The 23,816-nt window shown below is 43.8% G+C and overlaps 3 protein-coding genes across 3 annotated transcripts; 2 read left to right on the plus strand and 1 right to left on the minus strand.

Moving 5' to 3' along the window:
- The first annotated feature begins 1,367 nt into the window (after positions 1–1,367).
- LOC142004853 (olfactory receptor 5BS1-like) lies at positions 1,368–2,318 on the plus strand. The gene is given in 1 exon segment (XM_074982533.1): positions 1,368–2,318. A coding segment is annotated over 1 exon segment (951 nt).
- A 9,402-nt stretch (positions 2,319–11,720) lies between these two features.
- On the plus strand, positions 11,721–12,647 carry LOC142005046 (olfactory receptor 6F1-like). Its single transcript, XM_074982723.1, has one exon. The coding sequence runs from the start codon at positions 11,721–11,723 to the stop codon at positions 12,645–12,647; it is 927 nt and encodes a 308-aa protein (XP_074838824.1).
- Positions 12,648–22,649: 10,002 nt separating this feature from the next.
- On the minus strand, positions 22,650–23,603 carry LOC142004854 (olfactory receptor 10C1-like). The gene has a single exon (XM_074982534.1). It carries the CDS (start codon positions 23,601–23,603, stop codon positions 22,650–22,652), a length of 954 nt encoding a protein of 317 aa, XP_074838635.1.
- Positions 23,604–23,816: the final 213 nt, after the last annotated feature.

A 23,816-nucleotide genomic window follows, 5' to 3' on the forward strand; every position in this document is an offset into this window, starting at 1 on the left:
ACTCCTGCCTTAAGTTCCAGAGATCCCAGGTTCAGCTCTGCCTGTGGGTAATTACAAGGGCAATCAACTTGATAATGTGCAAGTGACTTTATCCTGTAGGTCTGGAAAATAGTTTGTCTAGAAACATGGGTAATCATTACCTTCTGGTGTGAGCCTCCATTTGGGGTTCAGGGTTTTTCCATTGGGAGGAAGGCCAAAACAGAGGATTTGGGAATGTTTATTTAAGTAATGGGACTCTTTCAGCTCCTTTGTCTTCAGCTTGCCTTGGAAGCTGCTTTACAGAGAACTGGAGACCCAAGTAAGGATCAGAACATTTCAGACTTTCACCTGACACAAGAACAGCTCTTTAGGGTAAGACTCTGTATGCAATAAGTTTCTTAGGTTGGGTCTGCACTTGCTCCTAACTTTGAAGGGGGCATGTCAACCTCTGGGAGGTTACTAATGAAATTCTGCAGTGAATACACAGCACTTCATTAGGCTAATTCTCCCCCCGTGGCAACTTTAAAATGTCAAACTTCAAAATGCCCATGCTACTTTGAAGTGCCTTTACGCTGCAAAATTCATGACAGCACTTCATTAGCAATCTCTCATTGCCCTGATTAACATGCCCCCTTCAAAGTCAGGGGAAAATGTAGACCCAGCCTTAGAGAACTTAGAACTAGCTATGCATTATTCTTTTATCTTAATTTGTCAAAACACTGTGGTCTATCTGTGTTGATTTCTAACCACTTAAATTCTCCTGTTTTTGCAAAATATTTTTTTAATAATCAAACCCAATGTAAATTGTTATTACCTGGGGAGAGCTACCACTGTGCATATCCCCATTTCATTGATAAAAGAGGTTATACTAAGGACCTCTCCCTGTGCACATCTTTTGCACAGCGAGTCAGACTTATTTGGGGTTTTGATTTCATCTGGGGGTTAATTTCCTGTGCACATGCCCTTGAACTGCATCCTCCCAGAGCTGTGGTAAACCATTGTCTGCATTTCTCTGCAGGTGGAAGTAACACCAATTCTGTACATTAGCTGGGGGAAGACTAGAGGGCCTGACCAAGAAGGACAGAGTGGTGGTGGTGCTCCAGAGAACAAGAAGGTGTGTTTCAGTGGCATGATCAGAACACCAGAGAACATCCCATGGGGTCTTCTGTGACTTTACTTCATCACACACCCTCATTTCTATGCTGCCTTCAGAGCTGGACTTCCCTTCTTCTGTCGAGCCAGAGCTAGGAACCCCTTCGTTGGTGTGTCTGTTGGGAGATCAGATTTCTTGGGGATAGGCTTATTTCACAGTCGAGAAAGTGGTAGTGGGCTATTAATAATATTCCTCCTTCATTTTATGTTTTACAGCTCATAATTTTGAGAAATGCATGAACATGGAAAACCAAACCGTGGTGACAGAATTTATTCTCCTGGGACTTTCCAATAACCCACAGCTTCAGATCATCCTCTTCCTTGTGTTTTTGGTCATTTATGTCATAACCTTGCTTGGGAACATGATGATCATCCTTCTGATATAGGTCAATACACAACTTCACACCCCCATGTACTTCTTCCTCTTCCATTTGTCCTTTGTTGACATCTGCTATTCCTCAGTCACTGTCCCAAAGATGCTACAAAACTTCCTAGCCGAGAGAAAGACAATATCAGCCAATGGTTGCTTTGCCCAGAACTTCTTCTTTCTTTTCTCAGGCGGTACTGAAGTTTTCATTCTCTCAGCGATGGCCTATGATCGATATGCAGCAATTTGCAATCCATTGCATTATGTGGGGATCATGAATAAGCAAGTCTGTTGTCACTTGCTTTGTGGCTCTTGCCTATCTGGGTTCTTGTATGCTTTGGCCAACACTTTGTCTGTATTAAGCTTACACTTCTGTGGCCCCAATGAAATTGACCATTTCAGCTGTGAGCCCCCTCCACTCCTAGTCTTGTCTTGTTCAGAGACACTGATGCCTAAATTGGTGCTCCTTACATCTGTTGTAATTTTTGGATCAAGCTCTTTCTTTCCGACCTTGGTGTCCTACGTATACATCATCTCCACCATCTTGAGGATACGTACCAAAAAGGGCAGGCATAAAGCCTTCTCCACATGCAGCTCCCACCTCATAGTGGTTATTTTATATTATGGAACAGGTTGTTTCCGGTACATGAAGCCAACTTCTCAAGCATCTGGTTTGGACAGAATAATTTCCATCCAGTACAGTATCTTAACTCCCATGGTCAACCCCATCATCTACTGTCTGAAAAACAAAGACGTGAAAACTGCTCTGTGGACTTTATATGAAAAATTCAAATTTCCAAAGGACTCTAAGAATTGTTAAGCCTAGACTAAAGCTACATTGAATGGGTGGTAAATGTCCCAAAATTCCAAGCTTGTGAAATGGACAAAGTAAGTATCTTTGTGTATTTGTTTCCAGAAAATTTAGGGTGAAACTCACACAACAAAATTTCATATTGTGACAGGGCCAGGATGAAGGAAGCCTAAACAATCAGAAGGGCCTGCAGGGCAGTCAGAGGCAACTGGGTAGGAGACAGCTCAGCTAATTAAAACCAGCTGGTCCCAATGACTGGGACAATGAGAGGCCTTTAAAACCCTCCACAATGGGAAGGGCAGGAGGAGAGAATGAGAGGAGAGTGGAGAGAGAACAGGTTTGAGCAGAGGAGAACAACAGGAACACCAAAGATCAAGAGAGAAGGTCTGGGGCTGCTACAGCCTGGAGAAGGTACCAGGGGGAATCATCTGGGGGAAGTGGCCCAGGGAGGAGAGTCGCTGTGCCAAGGACCAAGGGAGTCAGCTCCTCCCATGGGCAGCTGCACAGGGTTCCTGGGCTGGAACCTAGCATGAGTGGGTGGGGGCAGGTTCCCCCCAGACCACCCCTCACCCCAGCGAGGGCAACAAGGCCCTTAAGGGGTACTAGTGGACTGGTCAGAGGACAGAGGCCCAGGAATTGGATTGACTTTGTCACAATAGTAAAAAGACTTTGGAATCCAGTGCCTCCATAGGTGAATTTGGAAAACTCAGACTTAGTCTTCCAAAAAATCAGATCCTTCACTTTCTTGTCCTGCCCTCTTCCTGGGATAGCTGTGAAGTAACTCTAGTGAACTTAGGGAGACTGCTTGTCCTCTCTCTCACCCCAGTAGAAACTGGGAGCAATTCTGACTGTTCATCAAATATTTTTAACAAGAACTTTAAATCAAATATTAGTTTTATCGATTTTCATCACAAAAAGTGGTATTAGTACATTTTAATGGGAAAAATGAAAAATTAGAAAGCTGCTTGGTTTTAAACAAGGCAAATGAAATATATTTTGTTTGGGGTATGAAAACAGAATAAAACATGGGTTTCATGTTTGCTTTTCAAGATTTTGTTATCGATGTTCCAATTTTCCTCCATCTCTTTAAAATCTTTTCTGCTCAAAATGTGAGAGAATAAAAAAGGGAGACAAAGTGTGGGCAACTCATTCTCTTTCTATTTTTCATACATTTTTTCTTCCACCTTTCTACTTTTTGTGGCATTTTCTGGGAATCTTGACTTACTTGACTTAAACCCTTATACTCCAGGTGGAGCATAGGTCATCTACTTCTCCATTTTACTCTGTCCTGGGACAAAATTTCTAGCTGACTCCAGTCCTGACCCCGACCTCCATTGTTGTCTTTCAACCTCCGTAGATTTTCTCCATGTTGTCTGAGGTCTTCCTCTTTGGCGTTTTCCTTGCAGGTTCCATTTGAGAGCATGATGGACCGGTGTGGTTTTCTCAGATTTTGGCCTAGTCATGCCCACATTCGACTTTTTATTTGAACATCAAGTAGTTCTTGTCCTGCTCTCTTCCAAAGCTCCTCATTTTTTGTTTCTTTTAGAAAGCAGAAGCAAAAAATGAAAATCACAGTCTGAAATAAAAAATGTTCACTTTCTTGGGCAGTCCAAAATATGATTTTTTGCATTTTTTTTCTTTTTTTGCAACAAAATTGTTGAAAACATATGGTGGAACTAAAATGGGATGTTTCCTCCAGCTCTTTTAGCACCATTTGCATAGAACCAGTTTCATTTTTAGAAAATCAGTAAGAGAAGAGTTAGTATGTTAGGGCTGGTATGCACTAAAGCTGTACGTCAATACAAAATATGCTAGTTCAGTTACTTAAGTTACATTACTGAAGCAGACATAATTTAAGCTGACCATGCTGCATCAACAGGAAGCATTCTCCCACCTACTAATCTTCCATCTCTTGGACAGAAGAGCTCTCTGCCATTGATTTAGCTTTTCTTTACCAAACCCATAAGATCAACATTGAACCCAGCAGTGCCAATTTAGTCAAAATGACCAGGAACAGTCAACATTGATTCACCAAAGGCAAATCATGCCTGACCAACCTGAAAGCTTCCAATGATGAAGTAACTGGTTCTGTGGACAGGAGGAAGGTAGTGGTTGTTATACACCTGGACTTTCACAGTATTCTTGCCAGCAAGTTAAAGAGGTATGGATTGGCTAAATGGATTGTAAGGTGGATAGAAAGTTGGTTAGATTGTCAGGCTCAATGGGTTGTGTTCATTGTCCTGATGGCTGGTTGGCATTCAGTATCAAGCAGAGTCCCCCAAAGGTCAGTTCTGGGCCTGCTTTTCTTCAACGTCTCCATTAATGACCTGGATGAAGGGATGGATTTCAAGTTCATGGGTGACACTAAGCTATGACCAGTTATGTGTGTTCGGCTGCCTCAAGGCACGGTTTCGGTACCTCCTCACCGGGCTGGAGATGGGGGAGCACAAAGTCCCCCAAGTCATGGCAGCATGTTGTGCCCTACACAACAATGTGGAAGGGAAAGGGGAGGCCTTCCTGCTGGTCTGAAGGGCAGATGCTGGCCACAGCTATGAGCAGCTGGGCAAAGTCCCAGTCCACCAAGCCCACAGGGATGGGGTGTGGATCTGGGAGGCCCTACAGGACAGCTTCTCCTGCGGTCCCCAAATACCCTGCTCTGGGCCCTTCCCTCATTCCTACCCCATCCCCACCATGACTCCTCCCTTTGCCTGTTGAAGGGACAGAGAGATTAGAAGAACATAAAAACATAAGAACGGCCATACTGGGTCAGACCGAAGGTCCATCCAGCCCAGTATTCTGTCTGCCGACAGTAGCCAATACCTGGTGCCCCAGAGGAGGTGAACCGAAGACAATGATCAAGTGATTTGTCTCCTGCCATCCATCTCCCGCCTTTGACAAAAGGCTAGGCACCAGACCTTACCCCTTGCTAATAGCCATCTATGGACCTAACCCCCAAACATTTATCGAGCTCTTTTTTAAACTCTGTTTGAGTCCTGGCCTTCACAGCATCCTTTGACAAGGAGTTCCACAGGTTGACTGTGCACTGTGTGAAGAAAATCTTTCTTTTATTAGTCTTGACCCTGCTACCCATTTATCTCATTTGGTGTCCTCTCATTCTTATATTATGAGAAGCAAGTAAATAACTTTTCTGTACTCACTTTCTCCACACCATTCATGATTTTATATACCTCTCTAAGATTGCCCCTCAGTCTCCTCTTTTCTAAACTGAAAAGTCCCAGTCTCTCCAGCCTCTCCTCATATGGGACCTGTACCAAACCCTTAATCATTTTAGTTGCCCTTTTCTGAACCTTTTCTAATGCCAATATAACTTTTTTGAGGTGAGGAGACCACATCTGTACGCAGTACTCAAGATGGGGGCATACCATAGTTTTATATAGGGGAAGTAAGCTATTCTTCATCTTATTTTCTATCACTTTTTTAATTATTCCTAACATCCTCTTTGCTTTACTGACTGCCGCTGCACACTGTGTGGATGTTTTTAGAGAACTATCCACTATAATTCCAAGATCCCTTTCCTGATCTGTTGTATCTAAATTTGACCCCATCATATTGTATGTATAATTGGGGTTATTTTTCCCAATGTGCATTACCTTTCACTTACCCACATTGAATTTCATTTGCCATTTTGCTGCCCTTTCACTCAGTTTGCTGAGATCTTTTTGAAGTTCTTTACAGTCTGCTTTGGTTTTGACTTTGCTGAACAGTTTGGTGTCACCTGCAAACTTTGCCACCTCACTGCTTACCCCTTTCTCTAGATCATTGATGAATAAGTTGAACAAGATTGGTCCCAAGACTGATCCTTGGGGAACACCACTAGTTACCCCCTTCCGTGAAAATTTACCATTTATTCCTACCCATAAGAACATAAGAATGGCCATACTGGGTCAGACCAAAGGTCCATCCAGCCCAGTATCCTGTCTGCCGACAGTGGCCAATGCCAGGTGCCCCAGAGAAGGAGAACAGAAGTCAATGGGGAGCAGGACTCCAAGCAGCATCGGCCACAGGATCCCATTGCACCATGGGTTCGGGGCCCTCATCAGGGCTGGGGTGGGGCAAGGAACATGGGGAGGTGGGGGGGTTCAGTGGGGTCGGGCTCAGTGAAGGGGGGCAAGGGGGACCAGAGGGTCAGGGGGGTGGGAAAGGCAAGAGAGTCTTGGGAGCAGAGGTGCTGGTCATGGCTATTACCTGCTGCAGGAGCTGAAGCATGCCTGGGGGTAAAGGGAATGGTGGGAACAATGGTGTCAGGGGAGCAGGGGCAGTGGGGAGGAATTGTGGTGGCAGCTGTGGGTTCCTGGGTCAATAAGTCCAGTCAGATGGCAGGGACAGCATCAAAGGGGGCCATAAGTTGCTCTCAGGCCCATGTCTGCCAATCGTGTTCTCCTGCCCTCCGTTCCCCCTCATCCTGCAGCTGCTGCTGCGGGAGGTTGTTCTGCCTCCTGAGGGTGGCCATGTAGGCCTGGAGGGGACCATCAGTGGGGAGAGGCAGAAGTCTGTCAACAAAAGTGCAATGTCCTGACAGAACACATTTCAGGTGGGGACACTCTTGTGTAGATGTAGCTTTGGAATGGGGACTCCATTAGACAAGCAAGGAATGATCAGTATTTTGTGACGTGTCTTGTTTTCCAGTGTTTCAGTGCAGAAAAACAAAACAAAACAAAACAAAAAAAACAACTAACCAGCCAAACAAAAAAACCAGTTTCTTCCTCAATAGAGAGATGGCAACAAATCTTCCCAACAGGATTTTTTAAAATTTAAGCCCAGAACAGTGAAGCATCTTCAAGAACCCACCAGATTTCAGCCCAGGACAACAAAATAAAAAATGTCCCTGATTTCCCGGGTCAAACTGGGCCAACTCCTCATGTTTGGTGCATTGACGGCTGCAAGGCAAGGTTCTGGTCTGCAGGGGTTTGAATATGCCAGTGATTCTGTCAGCTCCTCGAATGATGAGAACATGCTCCATAACCCAGCTCATCAAGGTGACACACTGTGGTTTGGATCATTGGAGTAAGTGGGCCTGATTTTTGCCTTTTTTTCCATCAGGCTATGTCTACACTTAGGAATAAGGGGATTTCGAAGTTGGTGGGGTCCTTTTGAAAAGGACCCTGGTGTCAACCAGCCACGAGGCTGGGAAAGATGGCAATTTTGAAGCGCAGCAGCTGCCGGCATGCTAATGAGGCATTGAATCTGCATTTCAGCGCCTCATTAGCATTCTTTGATCTGGCCATTAGCGTGGCCATTTTGAAGTTTTTACTAAGTGTAGTGATTTGCAGTGTAAATTTTCACAATGGAGGAGGGTAACTAGTGGTGTTCCCCAGGGGTCAGTCCTGGGACCGATCCTGTTCAACTTGTTCATCAATGATCTAGAAAATGAGGTAAGCAGTGAGGTGGCAAAGTTTGCGGATGACACCAAGTTGTTCAGGACAGTCAAAAGCAAAAGGGATTGTGAAGAACTACAAAAAGATCTCAGCAAACTGAGTGATTGGGCAGCAAAATGGCAAATGAAATTTAATGTGGGTAAGTGTAAGGTAATGCATGTTGGAAAAAATAACCCAAATTACACGTACTACATGATGGGGTCAAATTTAGCTAAGACAGATCAGGAAAGGGATCTTGGAGTTATAGTGGATAGTTCTCTGAAGACATCCATGCAGTGTGCAGCGGCAGTTAGTAAGGCAAATAGGATGTTAGGAATTATTAAAAAAGGGATCGATAATAAGACAAAAGATATCATACTTCCCCTATATAAAACTATGGTACGCCCACATCTTGAGTACTGCATGCAGATATGGTCTCCTCACCTCAAAAAAGATATATTGGCATTAGAAAAGGTTCAGAAAAGGGCGACTAAGATGATTAGGGGCTTGGAAAGGGTCCCATATGGGGAGAGGCTAGAGAGACTGGGACTTTTCAGTTTGGAAAAGAGGCGATTGAGGGGCGATATGATAGAGGTATATAAAATCATGAATGGTGTGGAGAAAGTGAATATAGAAAAATTATTTACCTTTTCCCATAATACAAGAACTAGGGGACACCAAATGAAATTGATGGGTAGTAGGTTCAAAACTAATAAAAGGAAATTTTTCTTCACACAGCGCACAGTCAACCTGTGGAACTCCTTGCCCGAGGAGGCTGTGAAGGCCAGGACTCTATTAGGGTTTAAAAAAGAGCTTGATAAATTTTTGCAGGTTAGGTCCATAAATGGCTATTAGCCAGGGATAAAGTATGGTGCCCTAGCCTTCATAACAAGGGCAGGAGATGGATGGCAGGAGATAAATCACTTGATCATTGTCTTCTGTTCTCCTTCTCTGGGGCACCTGGCATTGGCCACCGTCGGCAGATGGGATGCTGGGCTCGATAGACCTTTGGTCTGACCCAGTATGGCCATTCTTATGTTCTTATGTATGTTCTTATGTTAAATCAGCAGGGCTTTATCTCCTGTCACTCATTCCCGAGTGAAAAATCCACAATCTATCCCTCAGTTTCCCCATTTTTAAAATGGGGATAAAGGCCCTGGCTGGCTTTGTAATATGCTTTGAGATCTGCTGATTTAAAACACAGGGTAAGGACTGAGTCATATTCTGATTGCCTTGCTGAGTAAAGAATCTGTCCTACTGAGCCCTTTATGAAGCCCACTCCTTGGGGGACAATATCCAGGGTTTGACGTGGTGCAAGAACATGTAACAGATTAAATTAATATCTCTAGTGAAAGGAGTGTGAGCTCACAAAACCCACAAAAGGTTTTATAGCCAGGTCCTCAGCGGACAGGCCTGAGTTACTTCTTTAATGACTCCCAAAGCAACTTAGTCTGCTGTTCTGAGAGAGTCTGAATTTTTGCCAAGATAATGTCCCAAGATGGCACCTGCACTGATGAAATAAAACATCCCGAGTCAAATGCTTTTATTTTGCTCATTGGGAGCACTTAAGAAGACAGACGCTTGAGAGAAAGGGGGAGATAAAGTCAAAAGAAAGAAAGAAAAAGAAAAAGAACGAACATTGGTATATGAAAAATAAATTACTCATTTTTAGTAATTCTAAAAGTATGTATCCAGTTAAGGATATTGACTGTTGACTTCAGTAGGGCCAGCTCTCATTTCATCTTACCTTTCAATGTTTGAAAAATTCTACATGTTAGAGAAGCAGCGTTAAAGGGTGTTGTTTTTAATATAATAACTGAATTGGTTTTCTGAGAAATCACTTTCTGCTGCTCTTGATGTGACATCAGACAGTATTTCAAGTTCAGGAAGCCAGTGCCGACCTTCCACCCATCCAGTGAGTGTGTTTTGAGTACGTCTTCCCACAATATTTCTGTGCTGACATCTGCTCAACAACAATGAGAACCTGATTATAATTACTGTTATGATTCCTAGCATTTATATCCATGTGATCAGTATGAAATGAATATTTTTACTATTTAACTATGATAACATACTATTTTAAGACAGTAAAATAGTAAAATTAGTGAAATAGGAAAAAGTCAAAATAGGTGAAATAGTAAAAAATTAAAAATTACTACGGGGTTTTAATATTTATAATATTTTACTATTTTACACTTTTCTACTATTTTCCTGTTCTCTTAATTACATTTTTTCTTCTTATTGTTATTGTTACTAGCATTTATATCAATGGGAACAATATGAAATGAATCTTTTTTAATATTTTACTAAAATAATATACTAGTTTAAAATAGTAAAAATAGTAAAAAATAGAGAAATAGTGAAAATAATGAACACAAAAATAGTGATATACTAAAAAATTAGTGCTGGCTTTTTACTATTTATAATTCATTACTATTTTACTGTTTTTAATATTTTCATATTTTTGCAATTTACTATTTTTCTTTTTATTGTTATTATTATTCCTAGCATTTATATCATTGTGAACAATGGGAAACATACATTTTGCTATTTCACTATAAATACCATTGTAATTTTAACTGTTTTTGCTATTTTTACTATTTTTTTACTTCTTCCTACCTTTTTTACTAGTTTAATATAAATAACATACTAGTTTACTATGAATATTAAAATTTTATTTTACTATTTTAATGATATTATTATTATTATTATTATTATTATTATTATTATTATTATTATTATTTATTAGCATTTATAGCAGTATAAAATACAATTTTTGCCATGTGTTTTTCTTTTTTTTTGGGTTTGCATTGTTTTAAGATTAGATTGCCATTAGTTTCTAAAGGACTTTGCTGCACAAATCCAATCACAATTCAATTTAATTGGCAGCTCTTATTTGTTTCCTCACCTTGAGTCAGTTCGAAGACCCAGGACTAACCCTTGGTGTCTAACAGGCCTACTTATTGGAGTCTTAATCAAAATAAATGCCTCAGCTGACAGATGATTGGAGTCTGGGGCCATCACAGTTAAGCGTGTGGGGCCATCACAGTTAACAATTGTTCAGAGAAAGGATAAGGCAAATACTAGAGCGTCATCTTGTTCATCAACAAGAACAACCGTAGACTGACCTTTATTGCTAGACAAAGGGGTTTGAGTTACCCACTGGAGATCTGTAAGATATCTTCAGGCAGATATGAAACTATACCCCCAAATCAATTGTCTCTTTGGAAAATGTAAGCTTGAGTGCAGTTTCCAGCTCTGGGTGAGGTGTATATTCCAAAAACTCAGAAAAGCGGGATGCAATTATGGTACTTGGGTTCTGTACCCAGTTCTGGAATTGGAATGCAGTGTCAAGGTTGGCCGGCCAGAAGTCAGAACTCCTGGGTTCCTTTCCTAGCTCTCGAAGGGAAGAGGCTTTGCAGTTAGAGTAGAGTTATGGAGTAAGACATCCAGCTGTTTTGATTCTGGTATTGGAAGGTGAGGTTGGCCAGATTTCCAAGTTGTGTGAGTGGAGTGGAAACAGAGACTGGGATTTGCATAGGAGCTTGAGAGAGTCTCTCAGCCATTGAGATTTTAATGGCCTGATACGACTAATACTCACTGGATCCTTGTTTAGCTTGCTGTATGCACCACTATGTTGAAAATTTCTTCCATAAGACAGTACCCATAGTAAATGTAAGTCAATGTGATGTTTCTGAGCAATCAACTCAGCTGAAAGAAGTGGGTGCTCTGTGGAATTGTTTGTCTCATTGGAGTGCTGTGTTACTGAAAACGTTGGAAACCCCTGCTCTAAAGCAAGATGGAATGATATTTTTCCCTCAAGAGATGGGCTCTATCTGAACTGTTATGAGGCTTTGCTGAGAGATATTTGCTAGCCTGCATTAGGCACAAGATCAAATAGCAAAATCTCTGCTGGCGCTGAATATTTCTCCCTTTTAGGAATATACATAATTGCTCAGGCTGATGATATGCTGTTCACTGCATCTAAGAAAATTGCTTGTTTGTTGTCTTTCCTTTATGACATGCAGGTTGACCAATGGTGACGGGAAACCAAACCAATGTGAAGGAATTTATTCTGCTTGGGTTCCCCGGCTCTTGGTATGTGCAGACCTCACTCTTCATGCTATTCTTGTTCATGTACCTCCTGACACTCACAGGAAACATCACCATCATAGCCGTAGTGGGCACCCACCGTCTCTTCCTCACTCCCATGTACTACTTCCTCTGCAACCTCTCCTTCCTGGACATCATGTTCACCACAGCGTACATTCCTCAAACTCTTGCCCACCTAGTGTCCCAAAGCAAATCCATCTCCTTCCTCAACTGCCTCATGCAGATGTACTTTGTCTTCTCCCTGGGATGCATTGAATATTTTCTCTTGGCCGTCATGGCCTATGACCGCTACTTGGCTATATGCCACCCGTTGCACTACAGCTCCAACATGAATAGCACCTTCTCATCTCTTCTGGCCTTTGGCTCATGGGCAGGTGGCTTCCTGACGGTTTGTGTACCAGCCTTTCTGATCAGCAGGTTGACCTTCTGTGGCCCTAAAATAATCAACCATTTCTTCTGTGACATAGACTCTTGGATAGTACTGTCATGCACTGATACCCACATTGTTGAGATGATGTACTTTACTCTCTCCTTTATTGTTGTTCTGGGCTCCTTTTCGGTCACTCTGGTCTCCTACATTTACATCATTTCCACCATCCTGAAAATCCCATCTCCACAGTACTGGCCAAAGGCCTTTTCCACTTGCTCGGCCCATCTCACTGTCGTGGTGATATGGTATGGCTGCTCCATCTTTCTCTATGTCAAGCCTTCTAAGCAGAGCTCGCTGAGTATGAATAAAGTTGTCACCCTCCTGAACACTGTCATGACGCCGTTGCTCAACCCTTTCATTTACACCCTGAGGAACAAAGAGATCAAGGACATCTTGAGAAAGGCTTTTTGTGCTACTTGACCATTATTTTCACATGACCTGGATATCATTGAGATCAGCAAATGAAACAGCATTATTAACCAATTTTTTTCTGGCACTTGAAGGCATATATTACACTAGTGAATGTCCAGGTGTAGGAATATCAGTAAACCTCTTCCACTCCTACTTCTTGGAGTATAGGCGGCAGATACATGCCAGCAACCGTCCTCTGCCATATACATTGGCCAAACTGGACAGTCTTTGCACCAAAGGATAAATGGACACAAATCTGACATTCTGAATGGGAACACACAAAAACATGTAGGAGAACATTGTAACCTCCCTGGACATTCAGTAATGCATTTAAGAGTAGGAATTCTTCTTACCACCTGATTAGAAAGGGAGACATCTGAAGTGGAATTCATTTACCAATTTAACAGCATTAACTCAGATTTGAATAAATGTTTTAACTGGTGAACATATTATAAAGGAAACGTTCCTGCCTTTGATAGTCACACTTCACTGTCATATGCCAAGAATGAGACGCATCCAGCTAAATTTGCTTCATAAATTGGTCCTACTAATTACATGTAACTTCCTTTTTTCCCACCAGCTACATACCTTGGAATCTGTCATTTCTACTCCAAGTCATCTGATGAAGTGGATTTTGTCCACAAAAGCTTGTCACCTAATAAATTTGTTGGTTACAAAGATGTCATGGGACTCCTTATTGTTTTTTTTATGTTTCAGAGTAACAAGCCACCCCAACACAAAATAATAATAATAATAATAATAATAATAATAATAATAATAATAATAATTAATAATAATAACAATAATGAGACCCCAGATGTCAAAAGCCCCTTCTTCCCAAAACCAAATGGGAAGAAGGGGCTTTCCAAATCCAGGGGTCCATTTGAAAGGCCCCCATCTACACTGGTGCTGTGAGTTTCAAAAGCGGCACTTTTGAAACGTGCTTGGCCGCCATTATGCTAATGAGGTGCTGCATATACATTGCAGTGCCTCAGTAGCATTTGTGGAAGTGGCTCATTAGCATCCCCCTTTCGAAAGCGGGATGCTAGTGTAGCCATGGCCCCGGAGAAAGGAAAGAGTAACAAAGGAAGACCACAAAGCTTTTGTCACTGGTGTTGACTTTCACCGTCAACCTCACTCCTTGAAAACGCACTCCCAGACCTGTCAAACTAATACCACCATCAAACTGTTTAGGATATGTTATTTAGTTGTCCTCTGTAGTTGAAGACTCATGATTGGATTGCAAATGGTGCAGTCATGGCTGGCTAAGCCAAACTCTTATGAACCTGCAGAAAAAAGGGTAGGAGAGATAGGAATTGAAAAGAAAGGAAAGGAAAAGAAAAGAAACAGGTGGGGAAGAAGGAAGGCTTATGCCTGGGGAAGGGGAGATGAAGCCTCATATCCCAGGTGATGTTTGAGATTTGCCTGGGACAAGAGGATATGGTGGTGTCATCTGGGCTCTTCTCTCTTGTCTGGACATATAAGTCTAGATAAGGCTGCGCCTACACAAGATTTATCAACTCTCTGATGTTAATGTTGTTACAAATTTTTGCAATATTCCCCACCCAATAAGTTCTTAAAATATTACACACATATTTATGCTTAGCAGCATTACCAGCCCTTGCAGGTTTTTAGAAGACATTTAGGAATAATTTAAGCTAAATAACAGCAATGAAGACAGAGACTTAGGTCTGGTGGTTGTAAACAAATTTTATGGGACTGTGGGAAACTTGGCCACACCAATGATAAGTGGTCATCACCAAAGTAAAATCATGCCAGACCATGGATGTAGCTGGGCCACAGAGTGCCAGACTAGAGACTTTCAACGTGTACTTAATAACTTTTTATTTTTTATTCACTGAAACCCTTTTTTCAGCTTCAATTAGTTTTTAGAGAGCATTCTGCTTGAAAGTCTTCAAGGGCCAGCATATTCTCTAAACCTTGAAGTCTGTGCAGAAACAGCAACTCTTTGGGACTACTGCTATGGAGTAGTGGCAGAACATGGGTATGTTTTTTTGAAGGATTCTACAGAAGTGATGCCCCCAAATCCAACTGAAGTCTGGTAGATGCTGTACACCTAACTCTTTTAAGCTGTGTCTACACGTGCACGCTATTTCGAAGTAGCGGCGCCAACTTCGAAATAGCGCCCGTCACGGCTACACGTGTTGGGCGCTATTTCGAAGTTGAAATCGACGTTAGGCGGCGAGACGTCGAAGTCGCTAACCCCATGAGGGGATGGGAATAGCGCCCTACTTCGACGTTCAACATCGAAGTAGGGAACGTGTAGACGATCCGCGTCCCGCAACATCGAAATAGCGGGGTCCTCCATGGTGGCCATCAGCTGGGGGGTTGAGAGACGCTCTCTCTCCAGCCCTTGCAGGGCTCTGTGGTCACCGTGTGCAGCAGCCCGTAGGCCAGGGCTTCTGGCTGCTGCTGCTGCAGCTGGGGATCCATGCTGCATGCCCAGGGTCTGCAACTAGCTGTCGGCTCTGTGTATCTTGAACTGTTTAATGAAAGTGTGTCTGGGAGGGGCCCTTTAAGGGAGCGACTTGCTGTTGAGTCCGCCCTGTGACCCTGTCTGCAGCTGTGCCTGGCACCCTTATTTCGATGTGTGCTACTTTGGCGTGTAGACATTCCCTCGCAGGGCCTATTTCGATGTGGTGTTGCGCAACGTCGATGTTGAACATCGACGTTGCCAGCCCTGGAGGACGTGTAGACGTTATTCATCGAAATAGCCTATTTCGATGTCGCCACATCGAAATAGGCTACTTCGATGTAGGGTTCACGTGTAGACGTAGCCTTAGGCTGCTATGAAACACCAGTGTTGGGCTTGATTCCAAAGGCCCTTTCCTGCAAGGAAAGCTCTAACCACTAGACAGTAGAGGCATTTACACCTGCACATAATGCAGTAATGGAGGGGTGTATGTAATGAGCTGCAGCCGTGGGACAGCCAAGGGATGTTCTCCAATGTTCTGATCATGCCATAGATACCCATCTTCCTGCTTTTGGAGTCCCTACCATCCTGTCCTGCTAGGCCACCTCCTCTGGTCTCCCCCAGCCAAGGCACAGAGGTGGAGTTCTCACCTACCTACAGAGCAATGCAGACACTTTCTAACCACAGCTCTGGGTGCTCGGCGGGGGTGGGGGGGTTCTTCTGTGAATGTGTGAATGAGGTGTCATCGTAGGGTGTCACACAATGAAATTAATAGACAGAAGTTTTAAAACAAAGATATGGAAGCCCTTCTTCACGCAACTCAATGTCAACCTCTGGAGCTTGTTTCACAATGCTTTCGTGAAAATCAAAATTATTACAACAAGGACTCCTGCGGCACCTTATAGACAAACAGATATTTTGGAGCATGAGATTTCCTGGGCAAAGACCCACTTTGTCAGATGCATGAGTCATGTCTTCTTGTTTTTGAAGATATAAACTAACATGGCTACCTCTCTGATACAAATTTATTACAATACTCATTAAAGAAATTACCTAATTTCATGCGTGTGGTTAGGTCCATCGATGGCCATTAGCCAAGATGAGCAGGGACAAAACTCCATGTCCTGGGTGTCCCTCAGCCTCTGACTTCCAGCAACTGGGACAGATGACAACAGTTGGAGCACTCACAGTGTCTCTGTCCTGTTCATTCTTTCTGAAGCATCTGGCATGGATTACTCTTGGAAGACAGGACACTGGGCAAGGTAGAAGAGTGCTCTGGCACACCATGGCCATACTCAATATGGCCATGTCTACAATAGAAATGTATTTAGAACATAACTTTGAAATAAGGTCTTTCAAAAAGCCCAACAGAGCATCTACAGACATCATGTGCTACTTCAAAATCGGGATCGAAATAACAGGGCTGCATTTTGAAGTTGTTCTTCCATTCCCATATTGGGGATCATACCCTATTTCGAAGTGTAACCTTGAAATAGGATATATGTAGAAGCTCCATGTTCCACTCTTTCAAAATAGTGGGGACACAATGGGGGTGACCTGAAGGAGCATGGGGATGCCCTAGCTGCCCCAGGTGGGGCTGTATGGTCACAGCTGGATGCACTTAAGGAAATGTGCATTCAGCAACCCACGGCAGGAAACCGAGAGCATGCTGGCATCAGAGAGAGCACAAGATCTCAGCTGCATGCCCTCCCCCTGGTAACAGGGCAGAGATTGCTATCCCCAACACCAGTGATGAGTAGCCAGCAGCTGCATGACCCCCAGGGATCCCCTGGTGAGTCCTCCCAGGAGCTCAGCCAGTGGAGAGCCAGAAGAGGACCCTCTTGGTCCAAGGAGGAGCTCAAAGACCTCCTCAGCCACTGGGTGGAAGAGGAGGTCTTCCTCCAGACTGGTGCGCATGGCCGCAATGCAGATGAATTCCACTGGCTTTCCAGGGGCCCCAGTGCCAGGGCGCACACCAGCTGCACCATTGATGAGGTGCAGTCCAAGGTCAAAGAGCTGAGGCAGGTGTACTTCCGCAGTTGAGATGCTTCCAGCCACTCAAGGGCACCTCCCACCCAGTGCCCACACTCGGAAGACCTGGACTGTCTCTAGGGGCCAAGCAGATGCCACCCCATGAGCACATCCTGGACACAGCTGCCCCTTCCACCCCAACACTGAGACTGAGGCAGCCATGGATGAGGAGGAGCTGGGACCCTCCAGTCTGAGGGACAGGATCAAGAAGCTGACATAATTGATGAGGGTTCCAGCAATGGGATTCTCATCATCATAGCCCCCTCTGGATCATCCAGCAGGGACCCCTCCAGCAGGCATCTCCAGCCTTCATGGAGAGAGCAGCAAGTAGGTACCTGGAGTTTAGGATGCCTCAGGGGCTGGGGGGAGGTGTCCCATCCCTGCCACAGCTACAGGTGGCCATTGGCCCACAGGACACTGAATCCACCACCCACTGCACATCCCCATATTCCACAAGGCCAGGGAGAGAAGAAGTGGGTGGCCAACTCCAGGGCGAGTCCCGCCATGCAGGGTCCCATCTGCATCTGACATCCCATGGGGTCCCCCAGGCCACCAGGGAGTGGAGGAGCAGGGGGAACCATTGGACTGGGGTTCCAAGCCCCCGGGATCAGGACACAGGGCTAATGGACTGTCCCTCTGTCTTCCTCTGTCTCCACAGGTCCTCCTCCCCCAGCAGCCGAGGGACAGGAGGCCAACATCCCACCCATCCCAAGGTAGTGTGGAGTTGCCACCAGGCTGGCTGCTGTTGCCAATGGGGATATGGGGAGGCAGCAATGAACCAGTCCATCATGCGGGGCATGATGGCTGTGCTCCAGGACTGGCTTACCATAGAGCGGGAGGTGTGGGTGTGGGTGATTGATTGCATGGCATGGTGCTGGAGAACTGGGGTGAGCCAGTGGCACAGCTCCTCGAAGGTCTCCCTGGTCATTTGGAAGTTTTGCAGCCACTGATTGTCACCACATGCCCCCAACACAAAGAGGTCCCTGGTGGGGTACACCCAGTGTTGCCGAATTTGTGTGGTCGGGGGCACTGAAGTATGAGACTGGCCCTCCAGTGCTGCTGTAGAAGAGGTGCAAGCAGCACAGCCAGGTGGATGGCCATGGCCTGGGTGAACTCCCCCTTGGGGAGCTGCTGGGGAGACATGGTGTCCCTGGTGCAGTTCAGGTCCTGGAATAGGGTCTACATTGCTATGGCAAACCTTGCAGACCAGAGCATATGCAGAGTGTGCGTGTTGGGAGGAACCCCTTAAGGGAGCGGCTGGCTGCAGGCCCCAGAAGGACTTGTCAGCCATGTGACACTGTCCACAACCTTTTCTGGCCCATTATTTCGAAATAGCAGCCATGGCTGTTCCGACGCTCCCTTATTAAATGCTGGGCTGCTCTTTCACAACAGGGAGTTGTGGCTTCGGGTGTGTGCACATGCTATTTTTAAGGCCGTTCTTTTGAAAAGTGCATTTCGAAAGAGGTCCTTTCAAAACTATGATGTAGTGTAGACGTAGCCTATAAGTCAAAATCGCGCTGTTTCGAAATAAGCCATAATGACTCCTGTTGCCTGTGCTTAGCTTATAGTATTAAAATTAGGGTAGACATAAAGAAGCCATAATAGTTTGGCTAACTGAGGCCTAGAAAAATCTATGGTTACTTTCTTTCCTGTCAGAAGAAACGCAAGGGTCCTGCCCAGTAAGTAGGGCATGAGGGGGGAAAAGCTTGGGCAAATTATTTTTTATAAGTAGGTTTAAGGTCAGGTCAGTAATGGTTCATCATTTCACTCTGGGCCATCTAAAAACACCTCTCAAATAGCAAAATATGCCCAAACCATCTCTCACTTACCGAAAAAAGTAAAAGGTCATCCAATATATTCAGGTAAAATGGCTAAAATAAAAATTTCCCTTTTAAACTCTGTTTCCAAAAAACCAGAATAAATAAAAAAGGTCATCATATATGCAGGGGTCTCCGTAGGTATTCAAAGTTCAATTATGTCAAACCCTAATTTAGTCAGCACAAAAAAAAAAAAGGGTATAAAACAATCCTTTAAAGAAAACAATAGGGCGCGTAACAAACACCCAACGCAACACATGTAAAGCTCTGCCAAAGAAATTCGCACCAACGGGGTGCCTATCATTCCAACACATTCTCTCTCTCTCTCTCTCTTTGTAATATTCTACTCATTATTTCTTAAAACCCTTAGCTAACCTCTTCCTTTTCTAACCCACTGCAATAACTCCCTTTTAACAGGTAAAAGCAAGCTAGTCTCTGCTTCTCAAAGGTTCAAAAAAAGTCAGTAAGTATTGCATCCTGTTTACTACACATAAAATAAAACCATAAAATTAATCAGTAAAACAATAGGTATTGCTTCGTAATATTGTTAGGTAAAATCTTTAATTGTAATCTAAGTACTAACCACAATATATTTGTGTTGTAGTGTCTTGGCTAAGTGCTGCATATGTACTATTAAATAAAGCATAGGTATTGTTAAAATCATTGTCTATGTTGTAACTAAAAATCCCAAAAACTCACCTCTGGCTTTGGCCTGAGGATTTGCCTCAGATCTCACCGTTAAGTCAGGGAAGGTACAAGCCTATAATCTTCACTTTAAGTCAAATTGGCAAGCCTTCCCAAATTTAGATACTTACATACCTTGCTACCTTTCGCCCGGGTCAACACTCCCAATGACAATGTTCAAAAATAGGCAGTGTGTGTCCAGAATGCTATTTCCAAACACCTGAGCGCTCTTTTGTAATGCGCTTTGGCTGTGTCTACACTACATTCCCCTTTCAGAGGAGGAATGCAAATGAGAGAGATCAAAAATGCAAACAAAGTGCTGATTTACAAATCTCGCACCTCATTTCCATCACCTTCCTTGATTGCTTTACTGGGAGAGGGAGGTGCTTCTGCTCCCACAATGCTTTGCGTGACAGGCCAGTTGGAGGCTGGCACTGTGTGCGCGGTGCAATGGGCAGATTGAAAACTGCACTTGGATTACAAACTTCATGTAATAGAAAAAGAATCGTTATGAAAAATGGAGAGACACCCAGGATTTATGTAGTGGAGCAACCATAAAAGGAAATGCTGTGGGATGAATAAGAAAAAAAATTACCTTACAATGGCAAAGTCCTCATTTTTCAGCTGTCGAAAGCAAAATGTGCAGCTGAAATAGCAAGATTACATGTCATTTTATTTTTTTTAGCCAGGCGAGGGATAGTTCAGTGGTTTGAGCATTGTCCTGCTAAACTCAGGGCTCTGGTACTCAATCCTTGAGGGGACCTATTAGGGCAAAGAGACACCAGGGATAGTGCTTAGCCCATCCAAGAGGGCAGGGGACTGGAATAGATGACCTTCCAAGGCCCCCTCCGGTTCTAGGAGACGTGTATCTCCAATCACATGTATATGAACCAACTCTTCTGAAAACAAGAACAGCCATGTAAATTGGGTTTCTTCAGGAAAAGCCCCATTTTTCAAAAGAACCCTTCTTCCTGAAACAAAGGAGGATTCCTTCCAAAGGAACTCTGTCTACATGGCACATTTTGCTTTCAGAAAAGTCTTTTTCAGAAAGACGATTGTGCGAAATTATGCAAATAAATCATTGCTTCATTTGCATTTTCAATCTCCCTCATTTGCATTCCTCCTCCAAAAGGGGAAATATAGCGTAGCCATAGCCCTCTTGTATAACAGTGTTATTTCAAAATAAGATATTTCAAAATAGCTGTTTCAAAATATCTTATTTTGAAATGACTCTGTAGTGTAGATGTAGCCCTACAGATCATGGCTCTTGACTGTGGCAGAACTGTAGGCTTCTAGAACCATTGGCCGCAATGGTTTGGCCAAAGTCAAGTGTAGGCACCTACAGAGTTCTGGGGCAGCTGAGCAGGGCATCACATAATCACTTTAGCACGTGATTCTGAGCATTAGGCACTTATAGTAGTAGTTAGGGGTCCAAATCTTGTTGAATTTTTGTGAAAAAAATCATGTGGAGACAGATACACCCCTGGTGTAAACATAGTAATACATGATGTCTTACACCAAGAAGCACTTGGGTTCATGCCGTTGAAAATTTACAAGCAACCTTTTGGAGGACAAGATATAATACATGTTGTTTTGAATCAAGACCCAAAGGAACTAGTTATAAATCCTTCATCACCAGTGGGATATGACAATAGAGGTAACGTTCAAAAGCCATGGAAGAGAGACTGTGTTTCCACATCAGTTATCTCACCCTCAAATTTCCCAGTGGTTGCAAACAAAGCTAATTCAAGGGGCTAAGCAGAGTGAGTTGAGGTTTTGCTTCTTAGCTTCCTAGCAGTGGATGTGAATACAGAGGTATGTGTTAGAGTCTAGAAGTTGGGAAAATACAATGACAATTTGGTAGCCTTGGCCTATTTCTTAGTGGACACATGTTAAAACCCTCGCTACAACTCCAGTCCTCGAACCTGGAAATGTGTGTGAAGCTAATAGGTGGGACTGGTGATTTCTGGTGGAGCTGACCCATTTGTCATTGATTTGTTTGTTACTTTCTACCAGTATACTGGACAGGAGTGAATGTATGCAGAATAGGTCTGGAAACGTAAGTGTTTAGCATGACTAACAAACTAATTAGTACCTCCAGAATAATCAGGCTAGTTAAACACTCAAGCATGTTCGTTAATAACTACACCACTTTCTTCTAGAAGACAGACAGAACTTCATCACTTTTTTGCTGCTGAGATTTTGAAAGAAACCAAAGGGAAAGAGGTGCCCAGTTACTACTGAAAATCACTTGGAATTGGACTTCTATCCCCCGTAGGTACCTTTAAATTATGATGCGGGTTGATTCTTACACATTGTATTATGTTTATGCACCATGGCTACATCTCAGCTAGAGGTTCTTCCAAGCAAACTGGGCTTTTTTCGGGACCAAGAATGTAGCATCTACATGCAAAATGCACTTTGTTGACTGTTTGTCAACAAAACCTGGCACATCCACCAGCAGACATAGACCTCTCCCTGTTCAGGTATCACACCTCTCTTGGCAGTGATCTGTTGACAAAACAGCTGTGTAGATGCTCTGGGTTCTTTTGGTGACAGACAGGGCTTCTGGTTCATCAGGCAGCCTTCTTTGTAGAGTTTCCGACCAGCCTTTCTATCAAGAGAGGGCCAGGCAGTCTGGCTGCTCTTTGTTGACAGAGTGGTTTGCTCTTTCCATCTGCTTTTATGTGTCGATGCAATCTGTCAATGGAAGTTTTGCTGGGAAATCTCTTCCGACAATGACTGCTGTCGACAGAGGTGTCTCATGTAGCTGTAGGCCATATGTATATGGATAACAAGCACAATGTTCTGAAAGTAGAGACACTAGGACTGGAGATGGAATTCCAGCAGTGGCCTCACCAGTGTCTTATACATTTCCTCTATGGTGAGAGTAAGGAGGATTCATTCATCACTGGAGCGTGTCATGGTTTGGCTATGAGCAGAACATTTAAGGCTTTTCAGGCAAGAATATATAACTTTTTGTTTTCGGACAAGACAGCAGACACACCAATTCCCCACTCCTAGAGAATCCCACGTACAACAGAATCACCCCAATAATATGTCCTGGGGGAATCTTTTCCTACCAATTGTATTCCTGACAGCACATATTATCTCCTTGTTCCTCAGGCTGTAAATAATAGGGTTAAATGTTGGAGTCAACACAGTGTATATTAGGGAAGAGAACCTGTTACTGGCTTGGGACTGTTCTGAACTGGGTTTCATGTACATAAATGTTCCAGTCCCATAGAAGAGAGAAACCACAATGAGGTGTGAGGAGCAGGTGGAGAAGGCTTTGCGTCTGCCCTCAGCTGACGGCATCTTCAGGACAGTAGAGATGATGAGGCCATAGGACAAAAGGATGAGCAAAAATGGGACCAGGATAAAGAGAACTGTGGTGGTAGTAACAGCAGCTTCGTTTTTGTGAGTGTCTGTAGTGGCCAGGCTCAAAACAGGAAAAACATCGCAGAAGAAGTGGCTGACTCGATTAGACCCACAGAAAGGCAGGCTGAATATTGAAATGGTGTGTCCAAACCCCACCAGAAAGCCAAAGGCCCAGGAACCGGCTGTCATCTGAACACAGACTCTCTGGCTTATGATAAGGGTGTACCGCAGAGGGTTACATATGGCCACGTATCGATCATATGCCATGACAGAGAGGAGGCAGCACTCTGTAATGCCAAAGAGAATGAAGAAATACATCTGGGCCCCGCAGCCTGTGAAGAAGAGAGTCTGGGTCTCTGACAGCAGGTTCCCCAGCATCTTGGGCTGGGTGACTGAGGTGTAACACATCTCCAGGAAGGACAGATTCCGCAGGAAGAAATACATGGGGGTGTGAAGGGCAGAGTCAGTTATCGTGAGGATAACAATCAAAGTGTTCCCCACCAGGGCCGTTACATAGAAGGTGAGCACCAACACAAAGAGAAGGATTTGCAAGGAGTGAAAATCAGAGAATCCCAGCAACTCTACCTCAGTCACACAGCTCTGGTTACCCTTCCCCATGTCCTCCACATACTTCTGCAGAGACCTTGGAGACAGAAAACAAAGGGGAACAGTTGTCGATATTAGACACAGAGGTAGCTTTGGGATGGGCTGAGAATGATGAACTAATGCAAAATGGCTTTTTTCTGCAATCAAAAACTGTTGCAGGAGCGGCCCATTTTGACAAAACATTGAACGGGAAGAAATCGCAATGATTTGGATCAAAATGGAAAG

The sequence above is a fragment of the Carettochelys insculpta genome, chromosome 32, assembly GCF_033958435.1.
Source record: "Carettochelys insculpta isolate YL-2023 chromosome 32, ASM3395843v1, whole genome shotgun sequence".
Taxonomy (NCBI): Eukaryota; Metazoa; Chordata; order Testudines; family Carettochelyidae; genus Carettochelys; species Carettochelys insculpta.

Excerpts from the sequence above, each read along its gene's own strand:
- LOC142005046 (XM_074982723.1), top strand. The coding sequence starts at position 11,721 with ATGGTGACGGGAAACCAAACCAATGTGAAGGAATTTATTCTGCTTGGG.
- LOC142004854 (XM_074982534.1), bottom strand. The coding sequence starts at position 23,603 with ATGGGGAAGGGTAACCAGAGCTGTGTGACTGAGGTAGAGTTGCTGGGA.